A 26,341-nucleotide genomic window follows, 5' to 3' on the forward strand; every position below is an offset into this window, starting at 1 on the left:
AGCCCAAGGTCACCCAGCTGGTTGCATGTGGGGGAGCGCAGAATCGAACCCAGCATGCCAGATTAGAAGTCTGCACTCCTAACCACTACACCAAACTGTATGCCTTCAGAACCATCAACAGTGGATTTATTCATTTTATTTATTTATAATTACTTTTATATCCCGCTAGTCCCACGTAGTGGCTCATGGCGGGTAACAATAATCCTCATAAAACCCCAAGAATCATAAAAACCCCATTAAAAACCTATTAAAACCCACCCTTGTTGGTGACATAATCCTACCCCTTCCTGCTCACACACTGCAAGAATAGCCTCCACATGAGCACACCTTGACGGCTGATGTCCTGGCTAGCATAGGGAAGGACCTATAGATTTAACATAGGACTATGACCCCAGAGTTCACTTTCTAGGAGTTCAAAAGCTGGCCTAGAGGAGAGCTGAAGAAGAGTTGGTTTTTATACCCTGCTTTTCACCACCCAAAGGAGTCTCAAGGCAGCCTTCCCTTCCTCCCCACACAACAGACACTTTGTGAGCTAGGTGTGGCTGAGATAGCCCTGACAGGACTGCTCTGTGAGAACAGCTCTAAAAGACTGTGACTAGCCCAAGGGCACCCAGCTGGCTGCCTGTGGAGGAGGAGTGGGGAATCAAACCGAGCAGACCAGGGGTTGATGACACCCGCTTTAGACCATTTGAATCTATACATAGTCAAGTTAAAACTGACTTCCAAGCAAACTTTCCACCAGAATACACCCAACATCATTATGTCCTTGCCGCTAAGGATCCCTTACAAGAACTGTGATGGTTCATAACTTTCATATTAGTCCAAAAAGGCTTCAAGTTGTTTTGTGTCTGTCCGTATTTTTGTCTGCAATAACCATTATAAATCTGGCCATTTCAGAGAGTTTCAATATCTTTAGAGGCTAATCTTCCTTAAAAAGTGCCTCAGGATTTCTCCAGCTCTTCGCAAGGGGGGATAAACTTTCAATAGTCAAAGCTCCCTTTTTGACAGTGATCTTTGACTCTCAAAAAGTTATCCCCATCCCTCCCTCCAAAATCTTGCTAAATACTAAGGTTCTACTGGGCTTAAATCTGCATTAACTGGTACTCTTACCTGTCATTGCTAGAACTGATGGTATGACAATCAGAGGAATCCCCTGAATTTTGTTTATGTCTAACTTGGTTTTCTTTTACTTTTCATCTTTATTTTTTAAAGCTGTTTGGAGACTTCTGACCACGTTCAGGCAAACCGTAAAAACGGGCCTTGGAAGTCCCTGCATGTTCCCTCCTCCTACCCCAGGGCTTATATGTCAGAGAATTCCTGGCTGATGACAAATTGCAGTTTGTTATGACCTCTGAATGAGACTCAAGAGCAAGTTTTCCCAGCTTGCCAACCAGGGTTCTAGTTTGGGATCCCAACTGGCTAGGCAGAAACAAACCACAGTTTATCATGTTGTACGAGTCTGTTTTCACAATGAATTGTGTGTTGCTTTACAAGCTAGGAAGTCCTACAGTCAACAAAGCTGCTCACCAGGGGAGGACTTCCAAGGACCATTCTCAGTCCAGACAAGCCAGGGTGGTTTATTTCACCCAGCCAGGATGTTCCTCCACTGGCAGCCCATCCAAGCCTTTGAGCAGGAGCTCCTTCTGTCTGTGATTCGAGGAGAAACCTGCCAGTTACTTGACCTTCCCGAAGTGATAGGCTCAATGCAACCTCGTGCATAAAGGGGGGGGGGGGGGGGCTCGGCCAGTCAGATAGGACAAGGCAACTTGAGAATCAGTTTGGTGTAATGGTTTTAGTTTTGGACCAGGACAGGGAAGCCCCAGGTTCAGCCTTAAAGCTCATTGGCTTCAGCCTTAAAGCTCACTGGTTGATCCTAAGCCAGTCTTGCGTTCTCAGCCTGCCTGACCCCACAGGGTTGGTGTGAGGATGAAGTGGAGGAAGGGAAAGCCATATATGATCCCTGTATCTCTCACAGTAAAGGGGAGAATAAGAACGAGGGAGAGAGAGAGATTGTTGCATGGCTGGTTTCTGCTCTGAGAGTCCCCTTTCCAGCTGCCATCAATGGGGGCTCTCAGAGGAAGTGTCCAGATTCTCTTCCTTTCATAGGTAAATGTCCAATATTTTATTTTTAATGCCATTTGCATGTTTTTAAAAAATCTCGTGAATCAGTTTGGCCAGCAAGCAGGATAAAATAGAACAAATCCATTAATACCGTCTGCAAAGCATCAAGCCATTATTGGTGTTTTTAAAGCACTGCAGTGGCAGGGGGAGACCATCTCTCCAAATATATTTGTGGCAAACTGTTATTTCTTCAGTGGCACACCGAGGAAAAACACAGCTCCCCCTCCCCAGCACCATAAGGCAGGATCCAAAAACGGCAACAGTTGGCATGCTTTTGTCAATAATAACATCTGGAGTGAAGTCTAGCGTAGGCCTGTGACACTGGAACAAGGGCATGGCACTCCGCAGTTAAAAGCGTAGGAATGGCTTATCTGCCGGAGGCGTCACCTTCCCTCAAGTATTTATAGTTCGACATGGAGGGCTGAGCTGCCGGCGGGCTGCTTCTTACAATAATTGCAGTCAAACATACTATAAAGTCAAGAGCACCCTTGCTGAGCAAACAAGAACTCACTTCCTTAATTGCAGCGTGATGCCGTCTCAAAGCAGTGGACTCTTTGCTCCCCAGCCCTGCAGAAGAGAGGGACTTTCTCTCCATTCGTGCACGCTCCGGCATGTTTGAAGGCCAGAAGAGGGGTCCAAACCTTCTTCATCCCGCAGGCGCCTTTGCAATTCTGACGGGGCAGGGTGGGCACACCGTAGGAGGGAGAGCCAGCCACAAAATGAGTGCGGCAGCTTAACTTCAGCACTTCCGTGTAGATCAGCCCTTTTCGACTGTTGGACCATGGAGGGGTCCCTGAAAAAATTTTCAGGCTTCCAGGAGCCCTGGAAGTGATATCCTCTGGCCACACGTCCCTGCCACACCCCCAGGAAGTGACATGTCACCAGAAGTGAAATCACCATCCATATTAACAGGCAGCGTCAAGGACTGGGACCGGGGGGAGAGTCAGGATTTGGTTTAAGGCAGGAGTAGGCGTGCAGGCTCTGCCCCCTCCCAGGCGCAGAAACCATGAACTTGTTTACTATGGGCAGGAAAAACCTGCATGAGAAGCAGTGCAACCCTCTGTATAGACTCTGGAGCTCTCTGGAAGAAGAAGGCCATGGTTATTACCACGCTCCAAGTTCTTTGTTACTGTTCTAGCAGTGCTCCGAGTTCATTATCAGTTTCTCAGCAGATACAGCCAATTTTGGAAAGTTTATGACTTGTGGTCCTGCACTGAATGGCTTAGGCTAGCTCATTTTGGTCAGATCTTGGAAGGTAAGCAAGAGTCAGCTCTGCTTAATGCTTGGATGGGAGGCTACCAAGGAAGGTCAAGGCTGGAGAAGGCAAACTACCTCTGTCAGCCCCCTTGCCTTGAAAACCCTACGGGGTCGCCATAAGTCAACTATGACTTAACGACATATGACCATTCAACCGAGGTTTGGGTTTTACTGGCTGCTTTAGATATTTCTGTAATTCAACATCCCTGCAGTACAAACTCAAGTGAAAACATGTGGAATGTGTATGACAAGTGGGCATTGATCCTGCAATACAACTGATTGTGTGGAAAGTTGGTAACTTCTAACCATTGTCCTCTTTTTAAATTCCTTGTCTGTTTGACATCCCCTCATGAGTTTATTTTCATTCCCTCCTGCACTCTGGCGAGGGTAAATGTGGAACTGCAAGAGTTTCAGGGGATATTGGTTGGGTTCTGAGAAAGATACTGAGTTGGATGCATGGGTTATGAACATGTGTTGGCAAGCCACTCCCCTGTGGCCCCAGAGTGTCTGAGTAAACTTTGGATGAAGGAGTGGGGAGGTTGTGTTACAGCTGCCAGAAGATGTATGAGGCTAGCATGCTTTCCTGCCATGTGCTCCCTTCATCCAAATTTCACTGCACCTAATGTGGGATCCAGAAGAAGACTGCAGGAGACAGGATTCATGCATATGGGTGTGTCCGTGCCTTAGGTCTTCTTCCTCGTAAACTACCCTGAAACAACTTGAAGAAAGAGAACGAGGTTTTCAAGCAGACTCGTGTTTAGAGGGAAGTAGACCTAGAACAAGAAGATTGTCCCATCTAATACAAACACATTGTGGTCATGAGGCTAGGAGTCCTCAGTGGCCCAGGTCTTCAGGAAGGCAGGATTAGATGGTTCTACTCCCCCCAGCCACCAAAGAAATTAGCTCGGTAACCGCCCCTGGTTCCAGGAACTAAATGTGTGTTGTGTCCATACCACGCTGGGCTCTCCTGATGCAGCCCAGGCTGGTCACGAAACTTAATGTTTACGTGGTAAGTGCAATGCACCAAGGGGCTTCTGCTTTTGGCTCCAGACCTTATAACAAAAATATCTCCCAAGTGTCCAGTGAGTGCCTTCTCTCTCTCTCGCTCTTTGTCTGTCTTTCTCTCTCAAAAGTTTGGAAGCGTTAGGGAGACACGCAAACTTCATTTTCAGAGTATTGCAGTACTTGGCATGCCTGCTGTGTTGGTTATGTGTCAAGTGCAGGATGCATAGTTTCAGAGACACAGTTCTGGCTGAATGGCTGACATTGCTCATAGCTGTGTCAGAAATCAGGGCCAGGGATACCTGCATGGGCTCTGAAGTTTGGCTTGGCTTCACATCATCAGCATCCGCCTACATGATGCTGTTTGTTATAATTGCATGTCCAAATTTGATTTCACTGTGCATGGAGTTCCCACAAATAGCAGAGATCAGGGGTCCCCAACCTTTTGACACATGGGGGCTGCATTAGTGCCTAAAGAGGGCCAAATCTTAAACCAAAATGTAACAAAATTATTCACCTGCTTATTCAAAGGTAGAGGAAGAAATGTTAACTTTAATGCAATCCATTTTGGAACAATATTTTACTGTGGAATTTTTTTATTTAGCTACACAGTGTGATTGTGGGGCTGTTTTCCTGTTAGCCAAGGAATTCAAGTCGAAGTCAAGGTTTGTGCAAAACCAAAACCCAACCTGACCAGAAAAGTTAGGAACCCAAAGGTTGAGCTGAAATTAAAAAAAAATTCAAATATTTATACATGAAGTGCACTAATTCAACATATTAAAAACTTAGTCACCATAATTTAAAAACACCACATTTCTAACTGCACATGGAATAGACCAACAGAGAATGGACCAAGCACATTTCGACCCTGAGGGGTCTTCCTCAGTGGTCAGATTATGGTGAGGAATGCACTCAGGTATAACATTCAAAAGGCTTGCTGGGGGGCAAAGAGAAATCTGTTAAGTGCTGCTCCAAAAAAGTATCTGATTTGGAGCCCACCTTCTGAAATATGCCTTTCCAGAGGCCCCCTGCTTTTGCCCAGCTCTCAGTCCCCAGGGCATTCCCACGCGCATCAGTTTTGATGCTTTTCAATTGAAACCCAGACCAAGATTTTCTACTGATTTACAAACCTTCAAGATTATGTTTTCTGCAGCTGTGGTACCTTTCAAACTCTGCAGTGCACATGGCTTTTCTGTAATTATGAAGCTGGAATCTATTCCCCTGATAAAAATTGGTAGCTGAGCAGTGTCTGTTATTGCTATTGCTATTGCTATTGCTATTGCTATTGCTATTATATTTATAGCCCGCCTTCTGCCAAAGACAGGTTACATAAAAATATAAATTCCATAAAACCCCCTAACTCATATATCTCGCAAGGTACCAAGATGGCCTGGTCCCTCTTACCTCCCGTAGTCATCTAACAAGGGGTGCGCTAAAGGTCGTATAGTGGAGCCTGAGGGGGGGGCATCGCTGTTATTGGCCGGGCCTCAACCATAGACCTGGCAGAAGAGCTCCATTTTGCAGGCCCTGCAGAACTTTGTCAGCTCTGTCAGGACCCTCAGCTCTTTCGGGAGCTCATTCCACCAGGTCCGGGCCAGGACCAAAAAGGCATATCTCTCCAGGGCCAGGGACCACCAACAGATTGGTACCGGCAGAGCGAGGGGCCCTGCGAGGGGCACAAGTAGACAAGCAGCCCCTGAGGCTGGGCCCAAGCTGCGAATGGCCTTAAAGGTCATAACCAAGACCTTGAACTTGATCCAGGCCAAAACTGGCAACCAGTACAGCTGCCTCAGCACTCGCTGGAGTTTCTGGGTCAAGGACAAGGGTAGGCCTGCACAGAGTGAGTTACAGAAATCTAGTCTAGAGGTGACTAGACTAGAGCAGTGGCATTACTAGACTAGACCAGTAATGTCATTGCTCTCATCTAATACCAAATTAAAAAAAACCAAAACTACGCCCAGGTATGCAAAGCACCTAGAATGGCCAAAATGCTATTATGGACGGTAAGAACAAGAGGGGGCTGCCAGAAGGAACCAGGGAGACCAAAACAAACCATGTTGATGTTGTCTTTTTTACAAGAAAGGGACAGGATGAACAGCAGTAGGTGGTGCCTCTTGAGGCAGGCAGAACAGTACGGGCCTGAGGGTGGTAGCAGCAGACAAGCAGGTTGGAGGGCTGCATAGAAAGAGGTTGGGCCCACGTGGTTCTCAGGTTGGGGACCCCTGCCAGAGATGAAGTCCTGGGACATCTGGAGAATTGAGTGAACATGCTTACCCATGCTGTTGGGAAGAGATGGTTTGGGGAGGGAAGCTGAAATATTTGGAAGGCAACTCCTGCTAAACATGCCTCTTAAGGGAACAGATCCTCATTCTCATCTGAAAATCGGCTGCATCCCAAACTTGTAAAGTTTTTGCTTTTATGTTTTGTTATTCTTTTAATGAAATGGTGTCTTCAGGCCCTGTTGATGCATTTCAGTAACCTTATCAAAATGCTTTGTGTATGTGTATGTGTTTGCTAAGGATTTTCTCACTGGTGTGTGTTTTGCAGAAATTGGATTGTAGCAGCTGGTAACCTCGGAGTTAACAGTGAAATTGGAATTTGATTTACTATTCTCTTAGTAGCATTTTCCATGCATTGTGGCTATTTTGAATCCATGGTGCTTAAAACTCAGATAAATCTTGCATGGAGCTAGTTAAGAATGGACACTTTTACACCACACCATTTGGACACTGAAGAGCCCAATTTACCCATTCAGTTCTGGACGCTAAGCTTGCATGGAAGGGGGGGGGAATGTCACGAGGGACCACAGCCTTGATCCCTCACCAGGACACGATCCGTCTCTGTTCATGAATCACAGGGAATGCACATGCAAGCCTTGTATAGCGTACCCTTGAATTTTCTTTACACGCACGTTGAGCAATTCTCATGATATGTCAAAAGCACGTACAGCTGGAATGTTTGATTAAAACACCACCTTAATTCCAGTCCTGGTCTCCAGGTTTGTTTGCAAAGTGGATGCATGTTGGTTGTTACAAAGAAATGCATGGCCATGCATGCAGGATATATGTAACACAACATTCGGCGACACGTGAATACATACACTAACTCTACATGTGTGTATGGTGGTCTGCACAATCAGGCACCCCACTTTTCCCGCACATTAAGCAATCAGTACTTGACCGGTCTCCCTGAATCCGAAAGAGTGTAGTTTGGGGTTGGCCAAAGAACACTTGGTAAAAAATGGTGGTCTGTGATGCTTCCAAACTTTGGATTTTAAATGTAATTCTCTCCCCCACATATTGGTTTTTGAAATCTGCTTTCCTGTAACCTGTCTGCAAGATGGGACGAGCTCTCTTCCCCATTTTGGCCCATTGGATTTCACCTCCTTCCCGCCTTCTCAGTTTATCCCCCATTCTGTTTTAACTTTCTTTTCTTTCTTTATTTACGTCCATTGCAGCCAGATCTCTATGGCTCACAGATGTGCACAGGGAAGCTTCCAGAGGTGCGTCACAGGCCCAAAAGAAGCTTGCATCCAAAGACTTCTTTGAGATGTCATAGCACTGCTGCAGCAGGTTCCATGTGTGTGCAGTAGATTTCATTGCTTGGCTTCTCCCACTTTCCCGCCATCAACCTCCCCCTCCTCAATTCCAGAAGCCCACGTCACGCATCTTTTCTTGCAAAGAACATTGGTTAGAATGTAGTACCAGGCTGGGGAGGGGGGAAAACAGAGGCAGGCTTGAAGAGGCACTGCTTAGATGTTAATCGTGCAGCAAAGAAAGCAGGGGTGGGGTTGGTTGTTTCTTAAGCTTAGGAAATTATACTGGATGTTTCAAGGCAGTTTCTTTGGAAGAGGCAACCGCTCAGTGCAATGTTGGACACTTCGTAGTGTAGCCTCATTGCTTTTCTTTTATCTCCTTGCACTAAATGCAGAGATGTGAAAGACTAAGGGAAGAGAATTACTCCTCCTTGCTGTTTTCATTCCAAATTGCGACCCATCTTTTGAATGGCGGAAGAAGTCTCCCGGAGTTGAGTTAATACTAGAAGGTTGCTTCAACCTCTTCCAGATCTGCTGTTACCCTTTGAGCAGAATGTGTCGCCCTCGATCTGCACTAAATATCCAGTTTAAATCTCCTAAACAGAAGCACGGCGTCATCCTCCGATGTAGATTAGCATTTGATGTGTGCGCTCAGTCGTCAAGGAAATGAGCTAAGCCTTTTAGTCACTGTTCCATGGACGAGCTAGTGCTGATTAAAGGATAAATTTCATGCACCTTTTCCTCCCTACCACAGTCATAACTTTTTTTTTAAGTTGGATCCAGGTTTTAGCTCTTTCTTTTAGTAGACGAGAGAATGATTGGACCTGCTGTAGAATTTCTAACGTTAAATTGTCAGGCATTGATCAAAGCCCTGCGATTAATCTTACTCATAGCATGGGATTCTGGGAAAGGGCAGGTGACAGAGAAGCCGACGGAAGGTACTCAGTCGCCCCCCCCCTCTTTGTCTGCTTGCCTTCTGCAGGGCATTCCAGAGCAGTGGGCCAGGCTATTGCAGACTTCAAACATAACGAAACTGGAACAGAAGAAGAACCCACAAGCTGTTTTGGATGTCCTCAAATTCTACGATTCCAAAGAGACTGCAAACAACCAGAAATATATGAGCTTCACATCAGGAGGTAAGGGGGCAATTGTGGTTCAGACATGGTGTAAAATTAGGAAGAGTTCCTAGGCCAGGGGTGACCAAACTGGCTCTCCAGATGTCCATGGACTACAATTCCCATGAGCCCCTGCCAGCACCACCCCTGACCTAGGCAATGAGGCCTGTCCCTTTAAGGGAACCCTGGAATGGAATGCCTCTTTTTCTTAAAGAGTTCAGGATTTTCAGGGCCAAACAATGTCATGTTACAAGGTTACCCAGAGAGAACTCAAGTTCGCAATCCCAGCAACAGCAGCGCCTCTCCTGTCCTCTTAGCCCCACTCCTGTCCTCTTGCTATCTTAGAGCAAAACTTGGACTTATGGCGCCCATGATTCTGCCCTGTCGCCACCATTTTGGAGAGCAGTTCGGCCATTTAGAAAAATGCCACAAATCTGCCCAGCAGGACCAGATGAATCTTGTTCACACCTTGAGCCCCCCATGGCTGTCCGTATTTGAAAAGGGTGGAGGAGGAGACTCCCCGGACCTGCCGGTCTGCAGCATTCTTTCATGGCCAAATTCTTCTAGTTTGTCTAGATCTGTCCCTTGTGTGGACTGGCTAGACTTCTGCCACTGGCTACAGCTGGACTCCCGGTCCTTGACTGCTGCCCAGTGCCCCCTGTCTTGAAAACCTCCTGGTGGTGCCGGAGCTCATCCTACACCGACGCATGGCGGCAGCTCCCTTTGCTCAAGTGGTATCAGGAATGGAAAGGAATGTCGCAAGGCACCTCCCTCGCCAGCACCACTCCTTGGCCCACAGTCCTTGTGCCACTTCACTGCCCTGGGGCCTCCCCAAACCTCAGAACTGGAATGGCCAGAAAGGTTGCATCATTCCAATCCCACCCGCTCTTTCCTGTGCCCATTCTGCACTCATTAGATAACCCCATTCCAGTCTGCTTTTGCAGCTGGATTTTCTTGTGTGGAACAGGAAAATCCGCTTCTAAAGTGCATTGAAAGTGCATTATCTAATGGATGCAGATTGGGCCCTGCAGTATCAGAAGACACCACACCCTCTCTCTCTGTCCTCCTTCCAGGCCCAGTTGTGAAGCTGCCCTTTATATTTCTGTTTTGACCCTTCATGGATCAGCCCTGCCCCTTTGCCCGGCTTCTTGAAACATCCCATCTCACCAACGGTGCCTCTGGGAGTCTCCAACCGGGCTGTCCTTGCCTCCCCCCACCCCAGCTCCGGGGTCCTCCCTTGGCCCCGTCATCCCTGTTAGGCCATTGCCAGCTTCCTCTGCACCTTCTGGGCTGTTTCTCCCTGGTATTGCCATTGATGCCCTGGCCCCAGCGAAGGGCATCATCGGCCAGCAACAAGGCCCACACTCAGCTGCTGAGATGGCAACGGACTGCAGCCCCAGGCCTCGTCCCAAGGGCTTCTGCCATTCAAATTCAGATTTATTGATATACGGCTCCAGGCCCAGCACAGGGCTCTTGCTGTGTTTTTATGGGTTGCAAAAGAGAAGGTGATGGTGGGGGGAGTCCATCTTGGCTCCTGTGATGGCCTCACAGGAGGTGCCACAGCTGATGCCAGGCCAGGCTCTGGTTCCAGGCAGATGTTTTTGCCATGATTTTCTTCTGCTGAATACCCTGTAACCATCTCAACTCTAACCAGCTGATTTTCGTTGATCTATTTCAGATAAGAGCACCCACGGATACATTGCAGCCCATCCTTCGGTGAGTGTATAGCCTATTACTGGTCATAAGCCAGCCTCTGTTTATCTCTGTCTGATTTCCTGCGTTAATCTGGTTCACAACTGGCTCTAAATGTGGCTGAAATGGGTGTAATTCCCTGGAACTATTTATAGTGACGTTTGAGAGAGCAGCACGCATCGATTGATCTGCGGCTGAATTACAGTAGAAACCCCAAAGACACACTTAAGAGAATCCACATTAATGCCAAGTTATCAGTGTGAATATTCCTCTTTTAAATGCTGAACGACTGAACAGGGATTTTTGTCCTTTGTTTTTTTGAATGAAAAGTGACTTAATTATACATACTTGAGGACTCTGCAGCGGCCCTGTAAGTCGTATAGCCACTTGATTCACTGCGAAGTCTGCACATAAACATTGCCTAGGTTGAATAAGGCAGTTTAACAAATCGTGCCTGTGCACGGGGAAACAGAGATTGGTTTTTAATTCTGCCATTTTTTATAAATATGCCTATTTCAGCTGTGTCGAAGAATGACGGCGGCACAGTCGTTAAGTTGAGAGCGGCTTCTTGGGGTGTTTTTGTGTGACGCCAAGCAGTTAACGGTTCCACAGGGCTTTCTTGAGCTGTGCTTAAATACCAGCAGTCATAATAGAGAATTCCTCTCCTTCAAAGCACTCCTTCTTGCCCAGAGCACGTTATCAGGGCTCTGGAAGGCTGGCAGGACAAGTTGGAAAAGTGCATTGAACATCTGTTTTTAAGAAGGGCCCAAGTGCACATGCAGAGTGCTCAAGGAGTCAGATCTCTGTTGCCCCCTCTGCCTGCCCACACGCTAGTGCTGTGCCCAGGCTAGGAAGTTTCAGGACCTTCCCTAAATGTAGCGAAATGCTTACCTGGTGAAGGCGATACATTTTTGGTGTTTGGCACGATGTCGCCAACATCCAGTGTCCAAGCAGCAAACTGCTAGCTACATCCTCCATTTTAAAGTTGTAGCAGAGGAATCGCATAAAGGGGATTCCCCATCCTAAAAAGCGCCAGCTACAGGAGAGCAACCAGCAAGCCACACGCTAAGGAAATGTGTGGAGGTGAAGAAGTGCTATCTCCACTTCCGATTTCTGCTCTACAGCGTGGGCTTATTAAAGCAAAAAAGTCAGATAAAGCAGAGATGCGCAAAATGAGCTTGCAGCTCTAGCCTCTTTTTACAAGAACCTGAAATCTGGGTCGAGTTTGTCTTCTGCTTCATATCTTCATAAGATCCCAAATCCAAGACATAGATGGGCCTTCTCAAGAGCAAGACTGAATGTCCCCCACTCAGCGCTATTGCAGGGCAGATTTTCCAGGATCCCCATGCAATCAAGGCATTGCCTATAGCAGAGGAAGTCAAACTGTGGCCCTCCAGATGTCCATGGACTACAATTCCCGTGAGCCCCTGCCAGCATTCACTGGCAGGGGCTCATGGGAATTGTAGTCCATGGACATCTGGAGGGCCGCAGTTTGACTAACCCTGGCCTACACTCAGCAGATGCAATAGAAACAATTGCCCACATTTTCTTTTCTTGCCCTTTATTTACTGATGAGAGGAAACTACTAGTCATGCCCCTCCTCACGTACTTCCAGGCTCTAAAAAGCTTTTCCCACCAGGCACAGAGTTGTCTGTTGGAGTATCTTTAGGATGATAGACACAACAGAGTCTCATGCACTATAGCGAAGTTGTGTCACATAGTGATCCGTAAACGCAGATCACTTTTAACAAGAAACAGTGGCCATTGATCTAGCTTTTATAGCCAGGTTTTTATTTTAAATTCTTGTTTACTACATTGTTCTAACAACATCCTTTCTTATGTATAACTGTTTAGATTACTATATGTTGTATGTTTTAGCTGGTCTTTTGCTCATTTTTATAGAATGTGATGTGTTTTTTTATATTTGCATGTTGAAAACTTACGGGTCTGTGACTATATTAAATAAATTGAAGCATGTGATAAGCTGTGAATTTGATTTATTTTTCCCATAATTGTTCACATTGATTAATTGGTATTTGTCCATTAAAATTCTACATCCATTTAGTCATTCATTTTTCACTTGTTCTTCTGTTTTAAACTGGAGCAATAACATATATATCCCCCGTAATAAGTGATCATTTTGTTTTGTAATTATCTTTTCAAACTTGTCTATTAAAAATTCAATTTCCTTAATAATCATTTTATTTAATCTTGTATGTTGATTGATATGTTGTCCGTTGAACTTTGATTCATTCATCATTTATTTCTTGCCAAGTCCTTCTGCAGTCTGATCCCAATTCTGCAATTAACCCAAACCCCGTTTTCTCCAATCTGCAGAGCACAAAAACAGCATCAGAGCCCCCTCTAGCTCCCCCTGTGTCAGAAGAAGAGGATGAAGAAGATGAAGAGGATGAGGACGATAATGAACTCCCACCTGTAATTGCACCACGTCCAGAACATACAAAATCTGTAAGTTGTTAGAAGTCGCAGTCGTGGTTCTTGTTCTATAACTATAACCAGGGTTGTTAAGGAGACCATGGGGGAAATACAGGGAAAAAAGATACATGAAATAGCCTTCTCCTGAATCAAATCCGAGGTCCATCAAGGACCCTATTGCCTACCCAGGTTTGTCTGCATTGTGTCCTAAGAGGTCACGGTGCTCTTCGTTCAGGGTGTGATGCAAATTGTGTAAATTGAAAAACATAAGAGAAGACTCATAACCCATTACCTACCTGTCAAGAGCTTAAATTGAGCCTTTAGGGAAAGAGGAAGATAATATTTGTGGCAGCCCAGGAGACGATTCATTTGTTTCTTTACACGGGGCTCATTTGGAATTGGCTGTCATTCAGTTACCTCCAAGTTCGCTTTTGAATCAGGAGTGGTTCCCATCCCACCCCGTTTCTCTTTCAGATTTATACACGCTCTGTAATTGAACCTGTCGCAGCTCCAACACCAGCAAAAGAACCCGCCACTCCCCAACCTGAAAACTCCAACACAAACACTTTGTACAGGAACACAGACCGGCAACGGAAAAAATCCAAGATGACGGATGAGGAGATCCTCGAGAAATTGCGTGAGTCTTTGGTTCCAGGTTGCCAGATCTCTGTGGCCATAATAGAACAAGCAAATAAATATAGGGAGCCACAAGAAGTGGTTACAACATCAGTATAAGAAAAAACGCCATGGCATAGCTGGTAAAAGCAACCCCAACATTCAAAGGTTTATATAAAAGTTCTCTTTTCTGTTCCAGTTATATATAGACAAGGTTCTGGTGTTGAATACCTTGGAAGAATGGGATGAAACAACTCATTTTTCTTGTCGTTGGTTAATACTGAATAACGACTTTTCAGGATTCTTATCCTGGCTGCTTGAGGCTGATCCTGCATTGAGCAGGGGGTTGGACTAGATGACCTGTGTGGACCCTTCCCATTCTGTCATTATATGATTATTTGAGTATGGCAGCTGCTTAAAATGTTGCCTTTATTGTGTCTAAAGAAGCTAAAGGTATCCCCTGTGCAAGCACCGAGTCATGTCTGACCCTTGGGGTGACGCCCTCTAGCGTTTTCACGGCAGACTCAATGCAGGGTGGTTTGCCATTACCTTCCCCAGTCATTACCATTTTACCCCCCAGCAAGCTGGGTACTCATTTTACCAACCTCGGATGGATGGAAGGCTGAGTCGAATTTGAGCCGGCTGCTGGGATCGAACTCCCAGCCTTATAGTCAGAGCTTCAGACAGCATGTCGGCTGCCTTACCACCCTGCGCCACAAGAGCCTCTTTTATTGTGCCTACTTATCCCTAAAAGCAATGTATAGTGCTTGTCATTGTTATTTTGAAAAGTGGTTTCTTCGATTTTGCTTATTTCAGGAAGCATCGTGAGTGTGGGAGACCCCAAGAAGAAATACACGCGGTTTGAGAAAATTGGCCAGGGGTACGTTCTGCCATTAAGTTTCCTTCAAGAGACGTTAACTCAGGGGTAGTCAAACTGCGGCCCTCCAGATGCCCATGGACTACAATTCCCATGAGCCCCTGCCAGCGAATGCCATGGACATCTGGAGGGCCGCAGTCTGCTGGATGAGATCTTTGGTCTGTCAAAGCCAGGCTTGGCTACTCAGTCTGGTATTTTGCACTGGTCGGTCTTGGTGTCCCTTTAACGTAATTTGGATGTGCAGCAAATAGCTGTTGTTGTTATTTCTCTCCCTGTCTTGAAAAGCTCCAGCGGCCCCTTTTTGACACATTAGATCAGCCTTTCTCAACTTTTTTACTGTCGAGAAACCCTTGAAACAGTCTTCTGGTTTTGAGAAATCCCAGAAGTGGCATGATCATGAAGAATATGGTTGGGAAGCATAGTTGTGTACATGCCCACCTGGAGCCCCTCCCTTCCAGGCCCAGCATTGGCCATTTTGGGAGTGGGGGGGGGGCAGATCAACATGACCATATATCAGGGGTAGTCAAACTGCAGCCCTCCAGATGTCCATTTGCTAGCAGGGGCTCATGGGAATTGTAGTCCATGGACATCTGGAGGGCCGCAGTTTGACTACCCCTGCTATATATGGTCATATCGTCCAATGCATGTTCAACAAATTATATATATATTAAAATTAATGAACTCCCACCCATTTGATTAACTGTTCCAGGGCCATTAAGAAACCCCAGGGCTTCACAAAACCCTTGCTGAGGAAGCCTGCATTGGATTGTTAAAGGACAGGATATTTTTTCTCTAGGCTTGTTGGCAACCTTAGGACTTGCTGTAAAATTTTGTACACAATATGTGTATTTTTAAGAGAACACTTTTCAAATCCCCACTCGTGACATGAAAAGCTAGCTGGGGAACCTTGGCCCACTCACACTCAGTCAGCCGAACCCACCTTACAGGGGTGTGTTGAGGATAAAGTGGAGGCGAGGAGGACAGTGTAAACTGCATTGGACCTCCCTTGGAGAGAAAGGCGGAGTTCAAATGAATTAAATGAATAAAAATATTGTCTTTCTTAAATAAAACAATAAATACATTATTGTGTTCCAAAACACAATAATAATCCAGCAGCCTCCACAGAACTGGAATAACTTGGTCAGGCCCAGCAGGAGGCATTTTACAAGTTGGTAAAATGCTGTATGGATCCTAATTCTGTCAAGTGGATCAATAACTGGTTGACAAATCGTATCCAGAGGGGTACTTGTTAATGGTTCAGCATTTTCTTGGAAAAGAGTTACAAGTGGAGTTCCCCAAGGATCTGTCCTGGGGCCTGTGTTGTTCAACATACTCATAAATGATTTGGATGAGGGATTAGAGGGGATACTTATTAAATTTGCAGATGATACTAAACTGGGAGGGGTGGCAAACACAATGGAAGACAGCAACAGAATACAGGATGATCTTGATAGGCTCGAGAAGTTGGCTAAACTGAATAAAATGAAGTTCAATAGGGACAAATGTAAAGTTCTGCATTTAGATAGGAAAAACCAAATACACCAATATAAGATGGGGGAGACTTGTCTTGGCAGTCGCATGTGCGAAAAGGATCTAGGAGTCTTAGTAGACCATACATTGAACATGAGTCAGCAGTGTGATGGTACCGCTTTCCACTGCTCTGGTTCGGCCTCACTTGGAGTACTGTGTGTCCAGAGGAGGGAAACAAAGATGGGGCTTCTGGGAATTGTAGTCCATGGACATTTGGAGGGCCGCAGTTTGACTACCCCTGAAGTAAATCATCAGTAAGGTTGTTTAAACAAGGGCTTACTCTCCCTTTCCCTCTGTTGCACTTTCTCATACCTTGGCTGTGAATCTTCTTTCTCCTTAGAGCTTCGGGAACAGTTTATACAGCAATAGACATCGCCACAGGCCAAGAGGTAAGTGCCATGCCTCTTTGAAATTCCAGGATACTTCCCACTTTGCATACAGTGTGATCTTCTCACTAACATAGGGGTAGTCAACTTGTGGTCCTCCAGATGTCCATGGACTACAATTCCCATGAGCCCCTGCCAGCATTTGCTGGCAGGGGCTCATGGGAATTGTAGTCGATGGACATCTGGAGGACCACAGGTTGACTACCCCTGCACTAACAGATCACCACTGATTCCACTAGAAATCTATCAATTCAAGCCTGTTTGGGTGATGGTTTGCATCTAAGGCAGCCCAACACAATTCCTTGCCCACCATCCTGAACACAGGCCTACAAACCCCTAGAGATCCCACTCAGGATTGCGAAATCAGAGGGGTTTTCATGCAACTGGCAGGCCGCGTTACGTGGCTGAATTCACGCATGGTGGGTTGCAAGTGGGCAGTCCTACCACCAAGATGAATGCAGAGCCCTTTTCCTTGTCCACTGAATTGTTTATTTCTTTAAACGGCAAACCAATGTGCATTCAAAGATAGATGCGGGAAGCAAATCCTAGCAGTTTCCAAACCTGTCCGTAGAGGCAACCTACATTCTTTCCCTGTTGACAATGTACATCATGTTTTAGGGCATTCGCTGGCAGGGGCTCCTGGGAATTGTAGTCCATGGACATCTGGAGGGCCGCAGTTTGACTACCCCTGGCCTAGACCATGAATCGCCGCGAGTGTTGCATGGGATACATTGAAAACTCAAAATAGTCGCATTGGAAAATACATTGAAAAATACATTGAAAAATCTACGTAATAGTACATGGCTGAGGAGAAGGTAGAGCATGTGTTAGCTTGCATGTGAGGTGGGTAAATCGTTTGAGCGATGATAATAGCAGCGTTATGTGAGAGGCATAATGAAGCTGGGGAGATCCCTGTTGTGCCCACGTGTGGGCCCCATAGCTCAGCTCTGTCAGATCTCACCTGGCATCTCTGCCATGACTGATATACCCCATGCGCCACCTCCAGTGCTGATCCGCTGGCTGGCTGGATGTTAAGGTCCGGCTGCTGAGCTTATTCTCATTAACGCCGTGCCCGCCTCCTGATGTGGCTGATGGGTGGTTTCACCATTGAGACTCCCCAATTAGTAGTTCCAGAGAGCCTAATGATTCTGAACACTTCAACAGAACCTTTGATTTCTCAGTGTTTGCTGCAAAATATTAATTAAAGAAGGATCACGGATAAAGACCTGGGATTTGTGTTTAGGGGACAAGGAGGGTGGGTGACCTTAATCAATAAAAAGAAGAAAAATTAGATTGAAGGTCAAAGGCCTGCCTTTTAACTGTGCAGTTATGTGAACTTTGTGTCAGGAAGTTGGCATCTTGGCCAAAGTGTGACCCAGATCATGAATGTTCCGTGCAGAAGATGAAGGAGGCCTTAGGTTTTCCCTAGTTTGCCTATTTTGAGTTGTCACCTTAATGTTTGTGCCTTTCTTACAATTAAGGAGAAGTCCTGTCTAAAGGTCAAGGTTTTCAAGCGTGGGGAGCAGGGGGAGGAGGGGGAAAGTAAATGCACAGGGGGAGGAGGGGGGAAGTAAACAGCACTGAGAGTTTACCATTGGATTCCACAACACGTTTGCAGCATTGTTAATGTCAATAATGATTCATCACATTGGCTGTTCTAAGCAGAGTTACATCTTTGTAAGTCCGTTGAAGCCAAGGGGTTTAGAAAGGTATACCCCTTCTTACAATTGCACAGTGAGTGACTTTCATGTCTGTCAGCTACCAATGGCTTTTGTGAGAGCGTTTGCTGGCAGGGGCTCATGGGAATTGTAGTCCATTGACATCTGGAGGACCACTACCCCTGATCTAGATCAGCCTTTCTCAACTTTTCTACCATTGAGAAACTCTTGAAACATTATTGAGGTTTTGAGTAACCCCAGAAATAATATGGTGGTGCAGAATATGGCTGGGAAGGTTCCTCCCCTTCCCACCCCCACCAGGTCAATCCATTTTGAAAGATGTGGGTGGGTAAACATAACCATATATAGTCATATCGCTTGATAAACACTTTAAAAATTAAAAAAAAATATAGTTTTGTTTATTAGATTTTTAGACTGCTCTCCCAGCAAGCTGACTCAGGGCAGTATACATAAAATATAAAATACACAATTATAGCAGATAAAATTAGAATTAATTTAAAGCATTTAAATAAATAAATCACGACAGGTTTAAACAAGTTAAAAAAGCAATGCTATTGCCGTTAAATTCTGTTGTGTTGAAGTCTCCCAGAAGTTCAAGAATAGATGAACAGATAAATAAACAAATCTTAACACCGCCCGCGGCGCCGCGGGCACCTCGGACTAAATAACGCGATAAGGCTTTGGGGGGAAGAGTTAGGGCGGGCTCTGTCCGGGATGAGGAAGGGTGCCGATTGGCCCCTTCCTCCGGACTGACAATTGGAGAGCCCAATCGGCAGGCGCGGGCTTTCTGATTGCCGCCCCTCCGCCAAGGGAGCAATTGCGAGCCGCGCACAGCGCGGCTCGCAGTTGCTCCCTTGCCGGAGGCCTGATGCATCGAGAGGCGCAAAGTGCCTCCGACGCGTCAGGCCACCGCCACGCCGGCAATTGCGGCCTGCCGACTTGTATATATATACTAGTAATCAAGCCCGCTGAACCTGTATTCCAGGTATAGCGGGCTTGATTACTAGTATATATATAAATTAATTAAGTCCCCCCATTCAGGAATCCCTTCTAGATCCATCAAGAAACCCCAGGGTTTCACGAAACCCTGCTTGAGAAAGTCTGATCTAGAAGAAAGAAGGGAACTTGGAAATTTGTCATGCACATTCACTCGTGAAAGATTTCAGCCATCCCCTCGTTAGGGATACCAGATCTGCCCCCATCCCCCAGGGGAGGGGGGCCAGATACCACTGCCCCACCACCAATCAGCTGGTGGGGGGGGAACTTATCAGAAAAGAGGGAGATCCATGTGACATGTGTATGTTATTGCCTGTGTGACCTGAAAATGAAGCCATCTGCTTAAACCTGGCTGTTCTCAGTCACTGAGATAATCTAGCATTTACAGGACAGGAAAAGCAGGGGCCAGCTCTCCCACCTCATCCACCTTTTGGTCTCAAAATTGGCCGTCCAGTCCCTGATGCATATGAGGCTGCACAAATTGGACTGTGGAGTCAGTATCCCGCTGTTCTTAACTTCTGACTGCCAGATTGTCCCTGGCACATTCGTTTCTTGCCTGTTGCCCCGGTCTTTCTGGTACTGATGCATCGTTGTGCAAAATGCTGTTTCAGGTGGCCATAAAACAAATGAATCTCCAGCAGCAGCCCAAAAAGGAATTAATAATTAATGAAATCCTGGTCATGAGGGAAAATAAGAATCCCAACATCGTCAACTATTTAGACAGGTAAGTGATGCCCCATTCTTCTTTTCTAAGAGTTGCCTGGTCTCCATAAAGGGCGACGTCAGAATGGAAGGTTTAGACACAGTCTCACACTATCTGCATTTGGACCCACATGAAGCCAGGCTTCCTCGGGAGGTGGTGGGTTCTCCATCCTTGGAAATTTTTAAACAGAGGCTGGATAGCCATCTGACGGAGAGGCTGATTCTGTGAAGGTTCAAGGGGCTGGCAGGTTACAGTGGATGAGCGAGAGGGTGGTGAGTGTCCTGCACAGTGCAGGGGGTTGGACTAGATGACCCAGGAGGTCCCTTCCAACTCTATGATTCTATGACATCTTTGGCAAGCCCAGCTTTGGAGCAGTGGGGTAATGGGGTGATTTGCAATGGAGAAATAGCAGCTAAATAAATATTTAACCCTTCCCCCCAAAAAGTTGCTTGCCCTCTCCAATTTAATGGATGCACCTCTGAAATCCTGGCTTAGGAAATGGCTTACAGTTGAAAAGGGTGGGTTAAGCATCTGCTTGCTGCTTCTGGGCTGCAAGATTCCCCCTTTATTGTATGAGTTCTACCTTCTTTCCCTGAAATGACTATTTGGCAACATCAGAAATCCAGAAACTGATTTAGATGGCCTGATTTTATTTTGAATTATATCTGCTTAGAAGACCTCTTGAAAGGCTGACTCATCTCAGCCCATTGGGATCCAGCTTTGGTCAAGTGAGGGGAATATGCAAAATGGACCTGAAAAAAAATTACCAAATCCACCTTGCACCCCTCCCCCATTCCCGATTTCTGTCGCAATGCTTGTCTGTGCTCATATAAATAACTACTTACTTAATGTTTCAGTTATCTTGTAGGTGATGAACTGTGGGTAGTCATGGAATACTTGGCTGGGGGATCTTTGACGGATGTCGTTACAGAAACCTGTATGGACGAAGGGCAGATAGCTTCTGTCTGTCGGGAGGTGAGGGATCTTACACTGTAATTTCCACCACAGAAAGGTTGTCTTTTTTCAGTCACTTTGCCGGAAAAGCAAGTCCCAAGGCAGTCATGTTTTTCTGCTGCCCCTATTACAATTTTTGAGCCATCTAATCCAGGTTGTCCCCAAATTTTCCATTTCAAGGGTTGGTGATGCTCCCTACTCAACAAATAGTTTTTGCTTTCCTCTGAGGTGGTTGGTAAGTGGAAGAGCTTATGTATAAGAGCATCATTGGCCCAGGCAGGTTACTGTCAACTTCTAGGTGTCACAACAGAGGATGGAGAGCCATCTGATAGAGATGCTGATTCTGTGAAGGCTTAAGGAGGTGGCAATAGGGTTGTGAGTGTCCTTCATAGTGCAGGGGGTTGGACTAGATGACCCATGAGGTCCCTCCCAACTCTATGATTCTATGATTCTACGACCACAGAACCAACAAAATAGGAAGCCCAAGTTGTGGAATAAAACTGAAGTTAGTCTTCATTGAAGAAAAGAAGGCAGCAGCATAAAAAGATCATATTCAGGCAAAGGCACTGACATAGACAAATTCATCGCAGGGCAACAGAATAGATTACTCTCAATCCCAGCCAGCACCCCCCATCAACATATTTCAAGCAGGAAATATGTGTTCACACAATTGATCTGTTTGATCCGGAAGGTGCAAAAAGCAGAGATGCTCCATCTAAGTTGCAACCAAATGCTGGAAGTATAACACAGCATGTTTACATTCTATCTGGGAACTAACCAATAAGGGATTAGCATAACAAACACCAACTCTACGCTTCAGAGAACTAGAGAACAACCAGAGATCCAGGGCAGGGAGGGGTGGTTACCAAGAGTGCAGCTCCAGCCCAGAGGATGAACACAGCTTGACATGAGCCAGAACATGGCACATGACACCAGGCAGGTCTGGACAAGAGGTTGCATGCACAGCTATCCTGAAACTCATTTTGCCAGGGTCAACAGTAAGGGGAGGCTGAAAATATTTGGGATGGCAAATGCAATAACTAAAGGGATAAGCTTAGGGGGAGAGGGAACATTCAGAAATGGGGCTGCATATGCCAAGCAGAGACTCTGCCACTAAACCAGGGTCTCAGGTGGAGGTCTTTTCCATCACTTCCTAACTGGAGATGCCGTGGTTTGAACCTGGGACCTTCTGCATTACATGAAGAGCCTCTACCCCTGAGCCACAGCCCCTTCCCATAGCTCTCCAGGGTCTCAGGCAGAGATCTTTCCCATCACCTCCTGACTGGTCCTCTTAACTGAAGATACTGGTCCTCTTAACTGGGGATTGAACCGGAGACCTTCCGCATGTCAAACAGAGGCTCTGCCGCTGAGCCACAACCCCTCCTAGTGTCTTTTAAGACCACTTCTTCTGGTCCTTTATATCTCTCTTAACAGCCAGAGATAGCAGCACTCCTGTTCAGAAGCAAAGAGGACAGGGCCCACCCCCTTGCCCTCCCCACCTGCCCTCCAGGGAATTTGTGCAAAATAGTTATTTGAAATACAGGTGGGGTTCCTTAATCCGAGTTCCTTAATGTTGTTAGAAGGGGAAGAATCTTAGGCCTCCGTGCTCGTTTCCCCTCATCAGTCTTCTCTTGTGCCAAGCTCTTTTTTTATATTGTGTTTCCCCCCTGCGAATAGTGCCTGCAGGCTCTGGACTTCTTGCATTCAAACCAAGTGATCCATAGAGACATCAAGAGCGACAACATTCTTCTCGGGATGGACGGATCCGTCAAACTCAGTAGGTATTTCCCACGAAGGCTCCATCCCACCCGTAGCTATTATGGCGGCTTCCTTAGCCATCACCAATTTGTCAGGGGGGAGTAGCACAATCCTTGCTCCTTCTGACCCGTGCCTAAGGGTTCCTGTGAGGGCAGATGTGGCAGCAAGTAGATTTCAAGAGAGATTAACGTTCTGTCTCTGCCTCAGTGATGGAAAGTAGCCATTTAGCCATGTTCAACTTCCAATTTGAATAAATCCCAGAACGATAGCTGGGGATGCTGATCAGTTGCAAGCCAACAAAGAATTTTGTGGCCTTGAAGGCTGATGAGTTTATAGTGACACCTATAATTTTTTATAGGCAATGTATTTTTCTGTTGTATAGTAGTCTGTACAGCCAGCTTGGCGTAGTGGTTAGGAGTGGTGGCTTCTAATCTGGCAAGCCGGGTTTGATTCTGCGCTCCCCCACATGCAGCCAGCTGGGTGACTTTGGGCTCGCCACAGCACTGATAAAGCTGTTCTGACCGAGCAGAAATCTCAGGGCTCTCTCAGCCTCACCCACCCCACAGGGTGTCTATTGTGGGGACAAGAAGGGAAGGCAACTGTAAGCAAATGGATGGTGACACTTGGGAATTTGTAGCCCAGACTAGACAGCCCAGACTGTTAACTAGTGACCCTTCTCAGGAAGTGTAGCTCTAGAAAAATTAGTTTAGGAAACAAAGGAGTGGGAGGACCATTTTTGAGGAACAAAATCTGTGCCGCACTCATTAAATACGTATTTTAGAGAAAGAAGGTACTCCAGGAAAGGAATGTTCAATGTCCCATATAATCCTTTGGAGTAATCCCAGAAGTTCAGTTGTACCAGTACTTAGCCATATTTTCCCCATGGTCATGATCCAGCCAAAATATGCAGTTTAGAGTCCCATTGATTTATCTTAGCATGTCTCCTTATATTTTTAAATCTTTATATTTTAAAATTATTTTAAAATCTTGATTTATAGCCTGTGTAGAAATCAAATGACAGAAGAAAGGATCTTTGTTAGATATTATTCTGTTATTGCACTACAACAGATATTCACAACCAAATTGTGTTGCATGGACAAATCCTCTCCGGTCCTTTGGGATCTTTTTTCTCTCTCCAATAAGATGGTTGGACTTTTTGATGATTGTTTTCATCTCTAAACTCTTCAGGTTTATCAAAGTGGTGCTGCATGTTGATACTTCTGTTGTTCCTATAAAAACTCCAAAGCTCTCTTGTTCCATGTTTTCATTTGCTTGGATCTGGGTTTTCTTTGGGGGAGAGGGGGAAAATCTGTGAGATTCCTCCATCAGCAGTCTGGTTATTCTTTTTCTCTGCAGCTGACTTTGGCTTCTGTGCTCAGATCACTCCTGAGCAGAGCAAACGGAGCACAATGGTGGGAACGCCTTACTGGATGGCGCCTGAAGTGGTTACGAGGAAAGCGTACGGTCCCAAAGTGGACATCTGGTCTTTAGGGATCATGGCAATAGAAATGGTGGAAGGAGAGCCTCCATATCTTAACGAAAATCCTCTCAGGGTAAGATCAAAGCCTTACACTGCCATTTTCATCCCAGCCAATATTAGCCTCCAGTGGAACGAATGTGCAATTCAATAAAGAGAAGTGCAGGGTCCTCCATCTGGGTCACAAACATGAGAAGCAGGCACACTGGATGGGGGAGACACTCCTGGGCAGCAGTGGGTGTGAATGAGATCTTGGGGCACTCGTGGACTCTAAGCTAAAGATGAGGAGATACTGTGATGTGGCAGTAAAGAAGTTGAATGCAATTTTGGGCTATATCAACAGAGGCATCACATTGAAAGCAAAGGTTGTCCTAGTCCCACTCTATACTGCATTGGTCAGACCACACCTGGAGTCCTGTGTTCAGTTCTGGAGGCCTCACTACAAAAAGGCCAAGAAAAAATGGAAAGGGACAGAGGAGAGTAATGAGGATGATCCAGGGCCTGGGGACCAAGCCCTGTAAAGGAAGGCTGAGGGACTTGGGAATGTTCAGCCTGGAGAAGAGGGGGTTGAGATGATTGCTCTCTTGAAGTATCTGAAAGGTCACATGGAGGAGGGCAGGGGATGATTCCTGTTGACAGTAGAGGAGAGGACCTGCAGTAATAGGTATAAACTACATAGAATAACAGAGCTGGAAGGAGCCATACAGGCCATCTAGTCCAACCCCCTGCTCAACGCTGGATCAACCCTAAGTATCCTAAAGCATCCAAGAAAAGTGGGTATCCAACCTTTGCTTGAAGACTGCCAGTGAGAGGGAGCTCACCACCTCCTTAGGCAGCCTATTCCACTGCTGAACTACTCTGACTGTGAAAATTTTGTTCCTGATATCTAGCCTATATCATTGTACTTGCAGTTTAAACCCATTACTTCATGTCCTTTCTTCTGCAGCCAACAGAAACAGCATCCTGCCCTCATCCTAGTGACAACCTTTCAAATACTTAAAGAGGGCTATCATGTCCCCTCTCAACCTCCTTTTCTCCAGGCTGAACATTCCCAAGTCCCTCAACCTATCTTCATAGGGCTTGGTCCCTTGGCCCCAGATCATCCTCGTCGCTCTCCTCTGTACCCTTTCAATTTTATCGACGTCCTTCTTGAAGTGAGGCCTCCAGAACTGCACACAGTACTCCAGGTGTGGTCTGACCAGTGCCGTATACAATGGGACTATGACATCTTGTGATTTTGATGCGATGCCCCTGTTGATACAGCCCAAAATGGCATTCGCCTTTTTTACCGCTGCATCACACTGCCTGCTCATGTTTACCTTACAATCCGCAAGTACCCCAAGATCTCGTTCACACACAGTGTTACCTAGAAGCATATCCCCCATCCAGTAGGCATGTTTTTCATTTTTCTGACCCAGATGCAGAACTTTACACTTATCTTTATTAAATTGCATCTTGTTCTCATTTGCCCATTTTTCCATTGTGTTCAGATCTCGTTGAACTCTGTCTCTATCTTCTGGAGTATTTGCCAGTCCTCCCAATTTGGTGTCATCTGCAAACTTGATGAGTAGTCCCTCCACCCCCTCATCTAGATCATTAACAAATATGTTAAAAAGTACTGGGCCGAGCACCGAGCCCTGAGGTACCCCGCTACTCACGTCTCTACAGTCTGATAAAACACCATTGACAACAACTCTTTGAGTGCGGTTCTCTAACCAATTCCCTATCCACCTAACTATCTGAAAATCCAGATTACAATTTATCCATCAGAACATCATGGGGAACCTTATCAAAAGCTTTACTAAAATCCAAGTAAACAACATTAACTGAATTTCCACAATCTAGCAAACCTGTTGTTTGGTCAAAAAAGGGAACCAGGTTGGTCTGACAGGACCTGTTGGAGTCCAATCCATGCTGACTTCCTTGGATCACTAAATTGTCCTCCAGATGTTTGCAGATCGCTCCCTTTAATATCTGCTCCATTATCTTCCCCACAACAGAGGTCAGACTCACTGGTCTGTAGTTTCCTGAGTCATCCTTCCTCCCTTTTTTGAAGATCGGAGTAACGTTTGCTCTTTTCCGGTCCTCCGGGACATCTCCAGTCCTTAAAGAGGTCCCGAAGATGATGGTCAAGGGTTCTGCAAGTTCTCCAGAAAGTTCTTTGAGCACTCTTGGGTGCATTTCATCCGGCCCAGGGGATTTGAACTC

At 46.0% G+C, this 26,341-nt stretch overlaps 1 protein-coding gene across 2 annotated transcripts in view; it reads left to right on the forward strand.

Moving 5' to 3' along the window:
* Window positions 1–26,341, forward strand: part of PAK3 (p21 (RAC1) activated kinase 3) — a 71,918-nt gene that overhangs the window by 40,087 nt on the left and 5,490 nt on the right. Inside the window, exons 4-14 of one of the 2 annotated variants that reach the window (XM_077307383.1) lie at window positions 7,838–7,882; window positions 8,898–9,051; window positions 10,709–10,746; window positions 13,060–13,191; window positions 13,633–13,795; window positions 14,590–14,653; window positions 16,521–16,569; window positions 19,853–19,965; window positions 20,802–20,919; window positions 22,576–22,675; window positions 24,013–24,209. In XM_077307383.1, coding sequence (XP_077163498.1) covers window positions 7,838–7,882; window positions 8,898–9,051; window positions 10,709–10,746; window positions 13,060–13,191; window positions 13,633–13,795; window positions 14,590–14,653; window positions 16,521–16,569; window positions 19,853–19,965; window positions 20,802–20,919; window positions 22,576–22,675; window positions 24,013–24,209 — 1,173 coding nt within the window. The remainder of the gene's footprint in view (window positions 1–7,837; window positions 7,883–8,897; window positions 9,052–10,708; window positions 10,747–13,059; window positions 13,192–13,632; window positions 13,796–14,589; window positions 14,654–16,520; window positions 16,570–19,852; window positions 19,966–20,801; window positions 20,920–22,575; window positions 22,676–24,012; window positions 24,210–26,341) is intronic. The other variant, XM_077307384.1, reaches the window with a different exon arrangement.

This window comes from Paroedura picta, chromosome 13, assembly GCF_049243985.1.
Source record: "Paroedura picta isolate Pp20150507F chromosome 13, Ppicta_v3.0, whole genome shotgun sequence".
In the NCBI taxonomy this organism is placed as follows: Eukaryota; Metazoa; Chordata; class Lepidosauria; order Squamata; family Gekkonidae; genus Paroedura; species Paroedura picta.